We start from the raw sequence: 15,083 nt of genomic DNA, 5'->3' as shown, positions 1-15,083 counted from the left end.
ATAGTTTGTGAGGTTGTTGAAAGGCCCGCTAACAGATGGTCTAATTAAAATATGATCAAATCTTTAGAAAGAAAATTGCCCTGGGAAAACACAACCAAACTGACAGCACTCTTAAAATCTGCTCCTTTGACAGATATGCGAATTGGTCCAGACAATCATATATTCAGAATAAATACCTAGTTCTTGATTGGACATTTGGAATCACAAATAGGAAGTATTGCAATGATAGATAAACTCACAAAATTAAATTTGTACCACACACATTAATAAAATGAGATACTTTCTAAAACCATCAAAGAAATGAATACGATAGCAGGCAAGACACTGGTTAATATTTTTAAATTTTAAGATCTGAATTAAACACATGGCTGCATCCCGGGGAATTGCAAGATAAGAAATGTGATCCTGATATTCAAAATAAGACATCAATGAGTCAATCAAGACCAGTGAGTCAAACCCTGACAAACTGGAATAGAACATTTTACAGGATTTTATATCTTCAACGTTCATCTAAAGAGTGTAGAAGCCATAAGGAGAAGTCAGTATGATTTTATAAACATTAGGTTATGCACTGTAAATCTATTCTTTGAGCAAACTAAATCAGCAGCTGAGGCCTATCCTCTAGATTCTCAGAACACATTTTGAGGTTCTGCATTTTAGCTTTTTAAGGATTAATAATAATAATAATTCTTGCATGAGATATAGCGTCTTATAACGTCTTTGAGACATCTCAAAGCGCTTCACAGAACAGAATATACTGTAAAGTGAATTGACTGTATATCATGTGGGCGAAAATGATCATGGAACTGAAAGTAAATTACTTAGTTGGATTTAAAATGGGGGAGGGGGGGCACATTGGAAAGCCAAAGGCAATAATAAATAGACAAACTTGGTTTAAGTCCACAAAGCAGGGTCTATTCACACTAAAATATAGTGAACGAGAGCTCCAATTATCCAATTAACTTATACGGTGAGCATTAACATTCAAATAAATCCGCCCATCAATTTAAGTGGAGGAGGAGTTAAGGAACTGCAGATTTATCTTTATCATACATCATAACAGGTTATTTCACCAGTTATAAATTAGAAGAAAAAACATCTGGTTTACCTTGCAGTTTCAAAACAACAGATGCATTAGGGAGATTTCAAAGAAGAGCAAAATACTAATTGGGAACTTCAGCCTCAAGTGAGAGAGAGGATTTCACAAAATGTAACTCAATTTCAATGGATAAATATATTACTTCAATGTTCATTTAATATTTAGTGGCTTTGCCAAAATTGGAGTCACAAATCGGAAGATCACATCTGGATTGGAATTGTGAAACATCCCGAATGTAGAAACTTTGTTGCCTGAATTCAAGTAATTGAAGAACCAACTAGGAATCAATCGTCCAATTTAAATTCACACTGTTGGCTGCCTTCACAAGTGCGTAGTTACTGCTTTGGGCAATGTTTCAGCAAGATGCACTGTGGTTTCTGAATGGGTTGTTAGTTCAACCTGAACAGAAAGCATCCTACTCAGTTTTTCTGTGTCAGTTTATTTTCTGAAGTTAATAACACTTGTTTCTGTTATTTTGGACAGTTGAGGCAAAAGATGATTTTAGCAACGTGTGAACAATTCTTATAAAGGTAGAAAGGCAGGGAATAGGTCAATCTAAAATAATTTGTATTTATCTGATAATGAATTTGTAGGAGCATTAATTAATAGCATTAATAATACAGGATGATCATATTATTAAACACCTCCCTAAGAGCGTCTAAGTCTGCTTTTAGAGAGAGTTTAACTTTCAACATGGACCAGCTCGATAGCCATACTAAACAATGGGGCCAACTTCCAGATCATCAGCTCGCTACCGATAACAGTTTCTTATAGCGCACAGGAAGTGTCATCAGCGGCAACCAGAAAATTGGACATTTTTTTGCACTCCCTTTTCCAATCTCGGCTACTCAGATGCCCTACTCACCAGTCTTCCCAGCTCCACTATCCACAAAATTCAGTTAATTCAAAATTCCACTGCCCACACCAGGTACCCCCATCCATCACACCAGTTCTTGCCAGGCTCCACTAGCTCCCTATGACCGAACAGATCGATTTCAAGATTCTCACACTAGTCTTCAAATCCCTTCATGCCCTGGCAACTCCCTATCTCTCCGGCTTGCTTACTTCCCAACCCACTACCTGTTGTTTCTGTTCGACTGGCTCCAACCTCCTGCTTGTCCCTCATGCCCTCCTCCGTTCCACTATTGGTCACCACACTTTCAGCCAATGCGCCCCAATCTCTGGAACACTCTTCCTCTATCCCTCCTTTCCCATCTTCAGGTCGCATTTGAAGACCTTCCTCTTCATTTGTGCTTAGTCACCTCCTCCCACCTCAGCGTCATGTTCCACCACTGTCAAGCGCTCTGGGACGCTACCCTATTGAGGGGCTATATAAATGCAAGATGTTGTTGTAACACAGTACCTGAGATATTGGACTCAGACAGCTGCCCTGTAAATGGGTTGCCTTGTATCTAAACTGGACAGCTTGGATTTCTAAATAAATGGACAATTCATTTTGCAAGGGAATGTCACTGATCAAGTTTTGGCTAATATCTATCTAATAATAATATAATAGCATTTGCAATATACAATACAAATAACATTTATTTTGTACCTTCTATGTCTGGAGGTCGATTTTGATATTTGAGGTAACAATTACATTGTAAGAATCAGAGACAGGCAATGCTCTAAGCAAGCTTTTATATATTTCCAAATATCATCACATGGTGAAATCACCAGTTATTTGATTATGCTACAAGCATATATTAATTGTTTTGTGAATCGAAAGGCTTCTTAAAAGCTAAAGGTTTCCTTCCTCTAAGCGCTCTACATGAAGAGCACTACATAAATGCAAGTTTTTGTTGTAAAAACATCAGTTGTAACAAATTAAATTGAAATAATTAATTTCAGTGCCTCCATTACGATTAACTATGTAACACGATGGTAAATATAGGAATGGTAGTAATAGCTCTGACAGGAAGTCAGGATTATTTGCTTCACTTGACAACAGAGAGTAGGTTTAAACTAATGCCAAATCAATTTGCAGTAGAGACTCTGTACAGGCCAATGTAGTGCCAAAACAATTTGCACTCATTTTTGTCACTTCAGATGTCGAAGCAATGACACAGTTTCCCAATACAACACACAACGTAGCTTAACAGCTGTCTAAAACTACCTGAGAACCATTTAGAGCAAACAACTAATTATACCCAACAGATTGCATCATCATTCTTAATCAGAATTGATCAATAGAATGAAAGAAAAAGCACATCACCCATGAAAGACGGAGGATAAGGTGTACTTAAAACAGGAAGTGATCTTTTGTAACCAAGCTTGAAACTGTACAACTTTCTTATCTTGTGTTATTGTACATAAGCTGCATGTCAAACCTGACAATTTAGTAATAACTTCACAAAGAGTAAACGTTCTACACTTAGTACTAGAACTTCTTTGCTTTCTTTGGAGTCAAGTCCAAGTATCGGCACAGGAAAAAGAGATATAAGTATTTTCCAGTTAACGGCTGTTAAAAGTCGAAAATTAAATTAGTGTTGAGATTTACCATGAATAGTATCAATCATTCTCTCACAATTTATTCAATGCTGCAAATGAAAAATTAAATAATGTCATGATCTAACTTTATTATAATTGTAATTCTAAAATCGACAACTAAATAAAAAGCAGCTTGATGCTGTGATGGGAGAACGGTAGCGGTTTGAAGGGTGTTCATGATCAAACCAATCTTGTGATCTTGTGATCTTGTGATTTATTATTCACCAGACTACGGCACTACCTCACCCCTCACGCTGCTGAAACTCTGGTCCACGCCTTTATCACCTCAAGGCTGGACTATGGGAACTCTCTCCCAGCACCTCCCTCCACAAGCTGCAGGTCATTCAGAACTCTGCAGCTCGTGTACTGTCCCGCACCAGGCTTCGGGACCACATCACTCCCACCCTCGCTCGCCTCCACTGGCTCCCCATCCCCCAGAGGATCGAATTCAAGATCCTCACCCTCACCTACAAGGCCATTCACGGCCTTGCTCCCTCCTACCTCTCCAACCTACTATCCCCCTACCTACCTGCCAATACCCTCCGTTCTTCTGGCTCTGGTCTGCTCCACGTCCCCCGCCCCAACCGCCCTACCATCGGTGGCCGGGCCTTCAGCCTCTCAGCCCCGAGGCTCTGGAACTCTATCCCCCAGTGCCTTCGCCTTGCCTCCTCCCTTTCCTCCTTCAAGGCCGGTCTCAAGACCTTTCTCTTCAACCGTGCCTTCAGCTTCCCTCTCGACTCTCTACCCCCTCCTCGCTCCCTCCCTTCCCTCCCCTCACCCTGACCATTTCCCCCCCGCTCGGGTCCCGACCCAACTGTCTTGGGACGTCCTCCCGATGTGAAAGGCGCTCTATAAATGAAATCTTGTTGTTGTTATTGTTGCTTATGCAGGATAAAAAAACATGAATAAAGAAAGGCCTTCTTCAAAAGATTATATACTACAGTCACCCAGAAGCAAGTTAACATTTGGGTTTTAGTGATCATCGCGTAGTTGATATTGGAATTAGTACACCGCAAGAGTTGCAAAACTGTTGTGAACATGAAGTCTTGCACAAACTTAAGAGTTAGGAAAAATATTGAAGAGATAATAAAGTCAAATTTATAAAGCATCCCATTGGTTTCTTCACACGTTTGCCCATGTGCCTTCCTACTTTAATACAAGAACAACAAAATTATGTTTGTATCGCCCCTTTTATGTCCGGAGGACGTCCCAAGGCACTGGACACTAAATGTTTCAGAACCCGAGCTGGGGGTTGGGATCAGGGAGTGTGGAGGGCAGGGGGGAGGGGGGGGGGGAAGGAGGGTGAAGGGAGGGGAAGAGGCGGAAGGACTGCGGAATGGAGTTCCAGAGGGTAGGGACAGAGTGGCTGAAGACTCACCCGTTAATGGTGGGGTGGGCAAAGTGGGGGGCTTGAAGCAGGCCAGAGCCCGCTGAACGGAGGGAGCAGACAAGTTGTTAGGGGGTTAGGAGGTCGCAGAGGTAGTGGGGAGCAAGGCTAGGGAGGGCTTTGAAGGTAAGGACCAGGATCTTGAACTGTATCCTCTGTGTGATGGGCAACCAGTGGAGTCAAGCAAGGGTGGGATTTAATAATGATTTATTAAAGCCCTCAGTCTCTCTGCTCTTCTACTCTTTTTAAAATTTTACCATTTAGCAGACATTTCATCTTTGTATTTTTCTTCCCAAGTTATATAATTGCACACAATCCTGCATTAAATCTCAACTGAAAGACCAAAATCAGGTCCTGTCTTAATTGAATCATCTCCAGAGACAACCTCTAACCTGTCCATTCTTTCTTCATAGCTGTATCCACTCATTTCTGGTAACGTCCAAGTAAAACTACACTTCACTCCACGATGGTTCAACCAGGATTTTATACAAATATAACATCACTCCCCTAACTTTAGTATTGTGTTCCTATTGACATTAAGCCAAGTATTCATTAGCTTTATATTCTTTATGGCCTTGTCCGCCCATGCGGCTACGTTTAGAGTCGTGTGACTTCATTTGCCCATCTTATGAATTGGAATCCTTTAGATATTTATTCCTTAGGTTCTTACCATCCAGGGTATAGAAAGCTTCTTTATTCTTGATATTAGTTGCCTCTCTGTCTATTGTCTGTTTTGTAGGCCCTTCTTATTCATTTCCATAGACTACAAGGCCATTGCTTGTCAGGTTTTCCAAGTCTTGCCACGAATGAGTGTCTGCTCTTTCTAGAGTGGACAAATAATGAGGGTCTGATGTAGAAATAATTTGCTTACACATTTGGTCACCGAATATACAAGTTTATGGTAGTTGTCTGAGACAGAACCAACTTCTTCACAGCCAAAACTAGGCCTACTTCAAACTGTGTATGCTTATAATCTAATCCGATGACAGCAGCTCCAACAATGCAGTCCACCCCAAGCTGCATTGAAGTGTTAGGCTGAGTTCAAGGTCCCAGACTACCAGCTGAACCAGGCTGACACACACTAATTAAATAGTTGAAATATAGAAATCTGGAATGAATGTTCTCCATTTTTATCAACTACTTGGGGTATCAAGGACAATCTATATCCAACGTTCTTACAGGGCAATGAATGGGTGTTTCTTAGACTGTTTTCTTGTTCCATACTTTCTCATGGCCAAATCTCTGCAGTGAACTTATAGTGCCATTTCTTTGCTCTTTGTTAGATTCTCTGTGGGTTCATTTGAGAGGTGTAGTTATGTATTGGGGTTATTATAGACACAGAAAGATTGAAGACTAGTCCTAAATAGGAAGTACTGTATCAATAGAGAGGAAACAATGAAAATGAATGCAACTAATTTATATTTCAGTTTAGTGTCTGGCCATAATTATTCATAAGCAGATTCACGAGATACAATAGGCAAAAGTGTAGGCATTAAATATCATTCCATCCACTTGGTTTATATGGTTTAGGTTTATGTTACACTATTTGGATATGCTGTTTTGTTTGCACTATAGCTTGTTACAAAACCAGCAGCAGTAGAATTTGTTACAAACTTAAATTTTACTTGTTAGTCTCGTCATAGTAAGGTTGCTGTGCATTGTAAGGTTTTAACTAGTTGATTGAAAAATCCATATTGTTTTCAACTGTACGTCAATTGGCAGATCGCTTTTCTGGGGGTAATAATCCCTTAACAATAATAATAATTTGGTCATTCAATACACGACTGTTTGTGGGACAATGATGTGCGCAATTGGATACCACATTTCGCCCACAAAATACACAGTCAATCCACTTTACAGTGTATTCTGTGAAGCGTTCTGAACCGTCTAGAAGACGTGATAAGGCACGATATCAAATGCAAGGATTATTATTATCATTTGAACCTACTGTGTGAAAGTGAAGGGTAATACAATGCCAATAAAACATTATGTTATATAACACAGGAGAGAGATTTCTTCTGAAATGCTTCATCCAAAATAAAGAAATGTACTATGTGCAAGATCCTGTGTCATTGCTGTAAATAGGGACATCAAAAACAGCCAGGGCATTTTTTTTTAAAAAAAACTAAATGTCTATCAGACTATTAATGACAACTTTACTCTCGATTTATATCATCGAGTTACTGAATTGTAATGCACTTCACCCATCCAGTAAGTGTGATTTTTGCAGAAATATTGTAATAAAAAAGATAAAGTGCAAAAAGAAATTAACGTAATATAAAAGATAGGATTAGTATATAAAAGTAACACAACAACAACTTAATACAGTTTATATAGCCCCTCTCACAAAGCGTAGCGTCCCAGATCGCTTAAAAGTGTCAAATACATTGAATTCACAATGGAGAATCCTGCCAGCCCAAGTGTGCAAAATGGCAACCTGCAAGAACTCTGCTCCAGTGTACTTGGAATGCAATGGGAGCATTCTTCCTATAAATCAGGGCGACACTGTATTACTGACAAGAGTTCAAGATTTAGAGATTCAGGTGTGAATATCGAGTCCTTCTGGGCGATGTTATCTGCAGACACGGGATAAATTTCCACATGTATGCGAATGACACACAAATCTACTTCTCCAGTACCAACTCCAGGTCTGCCAATGTTCTATCAGCTTGTCTGGCAGACATCAAGGCCTGGAGGAGTGTAAACTTACTGCAGCTGAATATGGACATACTCGTTGGCTTCCGTCAACGCCTTCACCCCTGCGGATCTAAACTCCTCAACCTCCCTGGGCTCTCCCTCAGACTCACCGAACCAGTGCGCAACTTTGGCATCTGGCTCGTCTCCCAGCTGGCTTTCCTCTCCCACATCCAGTCCATGACCAGGACCACCTTCTTCCACCTCTGCCACATTGCCCACCTCCTTCCCCCAAATGCAGCCAAAACCCTTGTGCGTGCGTTTGTCACCTCCCGCCTGGATTCCTCAAACGTACTCCTCGCCGGTCTCCTCAGCTCCACCATTCACAAAACCCAGCTCATTCAAAACTCTGCTGCCCGCATACTGACCTGGACCAAACTAGGTACCCACATCTCACCAGTTCTGGCCAGGCTCCACTGGTTCCCCATCACCGAACAGATCGACTTCAAGATCCTCACACTCGGTTTCAAATCCAGTCAATCCCTGGCACCTCCCTACCTCTCCAACCTCCTCACTCCCCAATCCACCACCCGGCGCCTCTGCTCAACTGGCACCGGCCTCCTGCTCATCTCTCCGCCCCACCATCGGAGGTCGCGCTTTCAGCCACTACGGCCCAAAACTCTGGAATACTCTCCCTCAATCCCTCCGCCTTGCCCCCTCTCTCCCCTCTTTCAAGGCCTGCCTGAAAACTTTCCTCTTCGACCGTGCTTACGGCCACCTCCCCCCTCCCCCTGACTCGGAGTCAGGCTCAGCCACTGTTAAGTGCTCTGAGACACTACCCTGTGTGGAGGGTGCCACATAAGTGCAAGTTGTTTTCGTTGTTGTTTTCAATCCCCTAAAAAAAACATTTGGCACATGTCTTTATCTGGAATATTTAACAGCAAACATCTTTCAGAATATTTTATGAATAAATCTGATAGCAATTTTCCAGAATATAAAAGAACCTAAAATGTTCTTTAACCAAGAAAGTCCAGTTCAACAAATATTGAAAGTAGTTAAAAACAAAAACAGAGAGAGCTGAGAAAACTCAGCAGGTCAGGCTGCCTGATCTGCTGAGTTTTCCCAGCTCTCTGTTTTTGTTTCAGATTTCCAGCATCTGCAGTATTTTGTGTTTTGTTCATTGAAACTAGTTAGTTGTACACTGTGTAATGGATGAATAAATAGTTTTGAATACAAAGTCAGATTAGGAAACTCCATAATTGTTCTTACCACTCTGCGCTTGGGTTGACTAAGAGAGGTGTCCATTTCATCCTCTCCTGTAATATCAGGATTGGGACTGGAGCTGCAGTTCATTCGGTCTTCCTCTTGTTTCTGCAGTCTATCTGCTACCGTCTGGATTGCTTCTGTCCATTCTTCCCTGAATGCACAAAACAAAAATGTCTTTCATATTAGTGTAAACTCAAACTCTGCGTTTAGATGCATTCCACAAGCTCTGAGAGCACTGCACTTTCTGCTTTTCTCAGTTCCATTGCTTCAGGCTATTTGATGTAAACTAAAAAAAAGCTGAAAATGATGGATTGTTAATCAGGCATAAAACCTATTTTTTCAAAGACTAATTGTTGTTGGAATCCTTGCAGATCAGGGTTACACGACAGAACACTGCTTGTGTTAGATCTTAGTATGTCTGTCCGCTCCCTCCTGCTCCACATTCGGCGGTCGTGCCTTCAGTCTCTCTCACGCCCCCACCCTTTGGAACTCTAACGCACAGTCACTTCGCCTTGCTCCCTCCCTTGCCTCCTTCAAGGCACGCCTCAAGACTCTCATCATAGACCGCGCCTTCGGCCACTCTTCTACCCTACCCTTCCTGCCTGCACCCCCTTCCTGATCCCAACCCCTTACTGGGGTCCAAATCCCTGTCTTGGGACATTCTCTCGACGTAAAAGGCACTTTAAAAAAAGAATTTGTTGTTGTTGTTAGTATGGCTGTGCCAACAGATTATTTTCACATTCAGATATTCTTTGCATTATTGAATTGATTCATTGAATATTTAGATACATTTTAGCTGTGTTTAAATAAAGCAATTTTAAATTAGATGTATTTTCACAGCAGGATGTTATTCTCACTATTAAATTCTAGTTTATCAAACCTTCAACTAAATACAAGATGCGTATTACAATGGTTATGATAATAGAGATCAATTTTAAAATACTCACTTTGAGGTTTACCATTCATACTATCATGTTTCTTAAAACCACACTCACATAAAACTAGATTTTTATTGATCAGTCAGGTGGCTGACACATGTAGAAACTCATTATTTATGCTTAAGAATATTCAAACCAGACAAGAATTCCACATATGTATGTGACTTACGCATGGACATTTCCCTGCATCTGAAATGGAATTCGCAATCTGTCCCTAGAAGCACTCACCTTGCTAATTCTGGACAGGATTAAGCACAGGTTGATGAGAGCCAATGCTTGGGGACCCCAGAGTGCGTGTTGCGGTACTACTGGAGTTTAACTAGCTAAAACTACATAGTTCGGCATTGACAGCATTGTCTGAGATGCCTCCCGCTGCTTGCCCATCAAAGACCACCCTAGACACAGGGCTTTGACTTGCAGGAGTAACAGGAGGAATGGGAAGAATCCCTGCCTCTAGTCATGCTAATGGGCCAGACTGACTGGTCTGTCATCAGTACTGCAGGTCTGTCATCTAAAGGGGGCTGCCATTCCATTGCCAAGCATGTCACCTTAGAGCCTCCTAACCCCCAAGGACATCCTGCGTACCCACTCCACAGGCAGATAGTCACTAGTTGGTCATTTGACATACAACTGTAGAGCTTTCCTTAAGTACCAAAAACAACAATAAATTGCACTTATATCGCGCCCTCCACATAGGGTGGCATCTCAGAACGCTTAAGAATGGCGGAGCCTGACTCCAAGCTGGGGAAGAGTGGGGGGTCAAAAAGGAATGTTTTCAGGTGGTACTTGAAAAAGGGGAGAGAAGGGGCAAGGCAGAGGGGCTGAGGGAGAGTGCTCCAGATTTTCGGGGCGTAGTGGCTGAATGCGCAACATCTAATGATGGAGCAGAGGACGCGAGGGACAATAATGATGCACATCCTATGGCATTGTTCTTTCTCAGATGAGTTTTCTTTTGGTCATGACACATGTGGAAACCCATCACCATGCTTAAAAGCATCCAAACCAGACTTAAGAATTCCACATAAGCATGCTACCTACACATGTAAACTAGAATGTGGACTATCTTCTTGGACGGACTCACCCTGCATACATAATTCCAGAAACTACTAGGCACAGGTTGACAAAAGCCAAAGCTTGGGGACCCAAGAGCCTGCATTGGGGTACTACTGGAGTTTAACCGGCTAAAACCACATAACTTGCCACTGAAAGCACCATCTGTCCAGCTTCCCGCTGCTTATCTAGCATTGCAACAATCTGATTCCACTATTCCTTTGCCAAGCACATCACCTTGGAATAACCTCAGCTCCAAGTAGATCCCACTTATATCCCACCCAGGGAAGATGACCACTAGATGGTCAACAATCACAGGATTGAGCACTCACTATGTGAATAATGGGTACCAGGAACTCCCAGCATAGCTCAGCATGAATTGCATGAGAGGATGACCACCATCCTCCTCCCCACAGCTCGGATACAAATTTCTACCCATTCAGCGATGGTTCCATCGGTAAATGATGCAGAGCTTGAGTATCAGTTCCAGCCCTCGCAGAGATAACATTTGTGCATCCACCCCTTCTCCTAAATATGTCTACTTATTGCTCAGCATGTAATAAGGGTAATTAGCAGCAAAATGACCTTAGAAAGCAGAGCCCTTGCCCAGAAACATTAGTGAAACAAATCGCTAAAATAATTAAGGTTTAAATAATTCTGACACACCAGATATATTGTATATCACGGAATCCCATTTCCTCACTACTGGTTATTTCAAGAGTCAATGCTGTCAATTAAAAAAAACATTGGAATAGCTGACCATTGATGTGCATCAGCAAATGTTTCTCCTGCAGGAACTTCAGTAGCCAACTTCATGGCCCAGATAGCAAGTTTCACCTTGAAGCAAAATCATTTTAAAAAGCTCAAGTAATCCCATACTGAGGAAGGCTCTTTTCTCCCCATCATTTAAATGAAGGCATTGGTTAGTAAGGCTATTGCTAAAAAGTTCAACAAAAAAAAATCACTATGATGCTGCTCTATGTTCACTTCTGTAGAATACCAAAAAACTTTAATGTAGAGAGTTAGATAAATTAAGGTATTGCAAAAGAGACAGAAGATTAAAATGTAGTGGCCACATGAACAAGAATGCTTACAGTATCATAATGATATCCATTGCCATATACCTAGCATGTATGTCGCATTTGTATCCTGAAACCGACATGAATCACAGGAAATGTATCTAGCAGTGGCTGGGACTAAAACAAACACTTAGCAAACAGACAAATCAGGCCAAAAATCAGTTTTATAGTGGAACTACATCTGCCAATGTTGAACAAGTAATATCTCTCAAATGGTCTTATCTGAATCAAATATGGAAGTATTCATTCTTTAGGAAAAATGTTGTTAAATGAATTTCCATAAATATATCTGTATACTCCATGCAATCGTGAGCATCTGAACTTTTACTTAAGGGTATAACAGAAAAGGTTCAGATTCAAAAGATTCAGAATGGATCGAAATCCTCCCATATTTTCGGAAACTACAAAAGTAGCAGGAGGAAAACCACGCTTTTTGGAGGGTTAACCAAATTTACTACATTGCTACTATGTTTTCCAACTAGCATAATTTAGTTCCCCGGTGAGTAGCAGCCATAGCAAATACATGTTCGTAGATGTAACTGGAACACAGCATTTGAATTTATGGTAACATTTTGGAGCATAAAATACTGTTGGATACCAAGTGAGGGGAGGTGTGGCAGGACTTCGAAACAGCTAAAGAGGGAGCAAGTTGGAGAGATAGAGGGAGGGAGTTCCAGAGGTTGGGGGCATAGAATCTGAAGGCTTGGCCACCGATGGTTGTACAGAGAGGTGGGGGACGTGCAGCAAGCCTGAGATTGCTGAGTAGGGGGCGAGCAGAGAGAAAGTAGAATCAAACTGAATGCCAAGACTGTGAAGTGAGTTTGAGAGACAATGAGGAGGTTGAGAAGATCAGACGTGAAAGAGAGGAGATGCCAGCAGGAATCAAGGAGGGTGGCTTCAACCAAGGTTTTACTTTCACATTTCCTAGCTAAATACTGCTGCAGTTCAACAATCAATCAACATTAACATGGTTTGATACCAATTTAGAAGCTCAAATAATAGCTTCAGGCATGGAAGTTTAGGATACGAATAATGCAATTACCTCATCGATCTAGTATTTGAGCTACACAAGTCTGCTCAGCATCCAAATTTAAAGGTTGTACTAAACTGATGTTATTTGTTTTATTAAGTCTGATATAGCTTCCCTAGTCCTATATAAAATGCTGAACATAGACCAAGTGGTTCATTCATGAGGCAAGTGAATGGCTAGGACAATTTCGACATTCTGGTGACCAAATTCCCTCCCAATAATTGTGTGAATTGTATTGAGCCTGAATGCAGAGTCTGCAACAGACTTCAGTAATGGTCATTTTGTGCAATGATGGAAGGCAACAAGGACAGATGTTGTAGGCATCTGCTGTCGGGGAGGATCCATGAGACTTTATGAAGCCAGAAGTTGGCACAGTCAGAGAGTCAACTGAGGTCAATTTGATTCAGGTACGCTATAGTGGGCCATGATACAAGATAGGATTGTTAGAAAACAACACACTTCTCTGCATCCAGATATTGAAAGGGGACTTAAGCTTGGAATCTAAAAATTAAACTTTTATTGAACTTTTCTCCGATATGAAAAACAACAGGTTTAGCTCCACTGCTGACAAACTGGAGAGAAAAACCCTAAAAGCCTACCCCAAAGTAAGGCTGTTGCACTACAAATACGCAGTACTACACTTTACAGAAAAATCCTATAAAGCACTGGGATGTTTCTTTGACATGATAAAATGTTATAAAATGTTATTACACTTAAACCCCAGCTAGCGGAACTAATGGGAGTGAGGGGGGGGGGGAGATGCAGTGGGTTGATCTGATCCTCCGAGCCAGAATTTGCGGCTAAGTGTAGTTAGAATGCCAGTACCGGCATTGTGTGACTGTTTGAATCCCACAAGAACAACGTAGCAAATAAGCTATAAAAAAAACACAAAATACTGCAGATGCTGGAATTCTGAAAACAAAAACAGAAGTCGCTGGGTTAACTCAGCAGGTCAGGCAGCATCTATGCAGAAAGGAAAATGAGTCAATGTTTCGGGTCCACAACCCTTAAAAGGGATAGCAAATAAGCAACATCCCTGCCTGCAACATCCCTGCCTGCTGAAGGCCAGCAAGCACAGTGAGGTGTAACTCTTATACCCAAGGTTCATTTTAACACGTTTATTTTGAAATATTATTACAGAGAGCTATCCTTAATTATGATTTAGTGATATGTAGAATAAATGGGAGCATAATAATGGAAAATACCAGGAAATAATAACTTACATTTGGTGTTGTTATAGGAAAGAACACATAGATGGTATAAAATATTACCTCCTGTTTTTTAATAGCTATTATATTCCTATGTATTGGTTAAACTTAAACATAAACCTTTTTTCAATCAAATTGGATATGGAGCAGGCCAGAGCCTGCTGAGCGGAGGGAGCGGACACGTTGATAAGGAGTTAGCAGGTCGGAGAGGTAGGAGTCAGCAAGGCCATGGAGGGCCTCAAAGGTGGGGATGAGAATTTTGAACTCAATCCTGAGGGATGGGGAATCAGTGGAGCGAGGTGAGGATGGGTGTGATGCGGTCACAGAACCTGGTGTGGGAGAGGACACGAACTGCAGAGTTCTGATTGATCTGCAGCTTGTGGAGGGAAGAGTTGGGAAGGCCGATAAGCAGGGCGTTGGCATAGTCGAGCCTGGATGTAATGAAGGCATGTATGAGGGTTTCAGGGCCCTGAGGGGTGAGGCAGTGGCGGAGTCGGGTAATGTTACAGAGGTGGGGAAAGGCAGAGTGGGTCATGGCACAGATGTGGGGGAGAAAGGACATTTGAGGGTTGAACAACTCGACCAGGTTCCTGACTGGCTTGGTGAGGTGGAGTGTGCATCCGTGGATGCTGATGCTGTCAGTGCCTGAGGTGCTGGCATAACCCAATCAGGAGGGCCTTGGTATTGCAGACGTTCAACTGTAGAAAGTTAGCTCTCATCCAGTAGTTGATATCTGACAGGCAGTCAGTCAGGACATCAGTGGTCCTGGGGTCGAGGGTGGAGGCAGAGAGAAAGAGTTGGGTGTCATCCACGTACATGTGGAAGTTGACCCCATGTCTGCGGATGATGTCACCAAGAGGGAGCATGTACAGGTTGATGAGGAGAGGACTGAGGACAGAGCC

General features: G+C 41.8%; 1 protein-coding gene across 7 annotated transcripts in view; it reads right to left on the bottom strand.

The window, feature by feature from the left end:
* LOC103181750 (RAC-gamma serine/threonine-protein kinase) overlaps nt 1-15,083 on the bottom strand; it is a 141,032-nt gene that overhangs the window by 44,805 nt on the left and 81,144 nt on the right. For all 7 annotated transcript variants that reach the window (XM_042333650.1, XM_042333652.1, XM_042333651.1 and 4 more), the window contains one exon: nt 8,880-9,027. In XM_042333650.1, coding sequence (XP_042189584.1) covers nt 8,880-9,027 — 148 coding nt within the window. The remainder of the gene's footprint in view (nt 1-8,879; nt 9,028-15,083) is intronic.

This window comes from Callorhinchus milii, unplaced genomic scaffold, assembly GCF_018977255.1.
Source record: "Callorhinchus milii isolate IMCB2004 unplaced genomic scaffold, IMCB_Cmil_1.0 Scaffold3, whole genome shotgun sequence".
In the NCBI taxonomy this organism is placed as follows: Eukaryota; Metazoa; Chordata; class Chondrichthyes; order Chimaeriformes; family Callorhinchidae; genus Callorhinchus; species Callorhinchus milii.
Note: the sequence above shows the minus strand (reverse complement) of the source record. Positions and strands in the feature narration are given on the sequence as shown.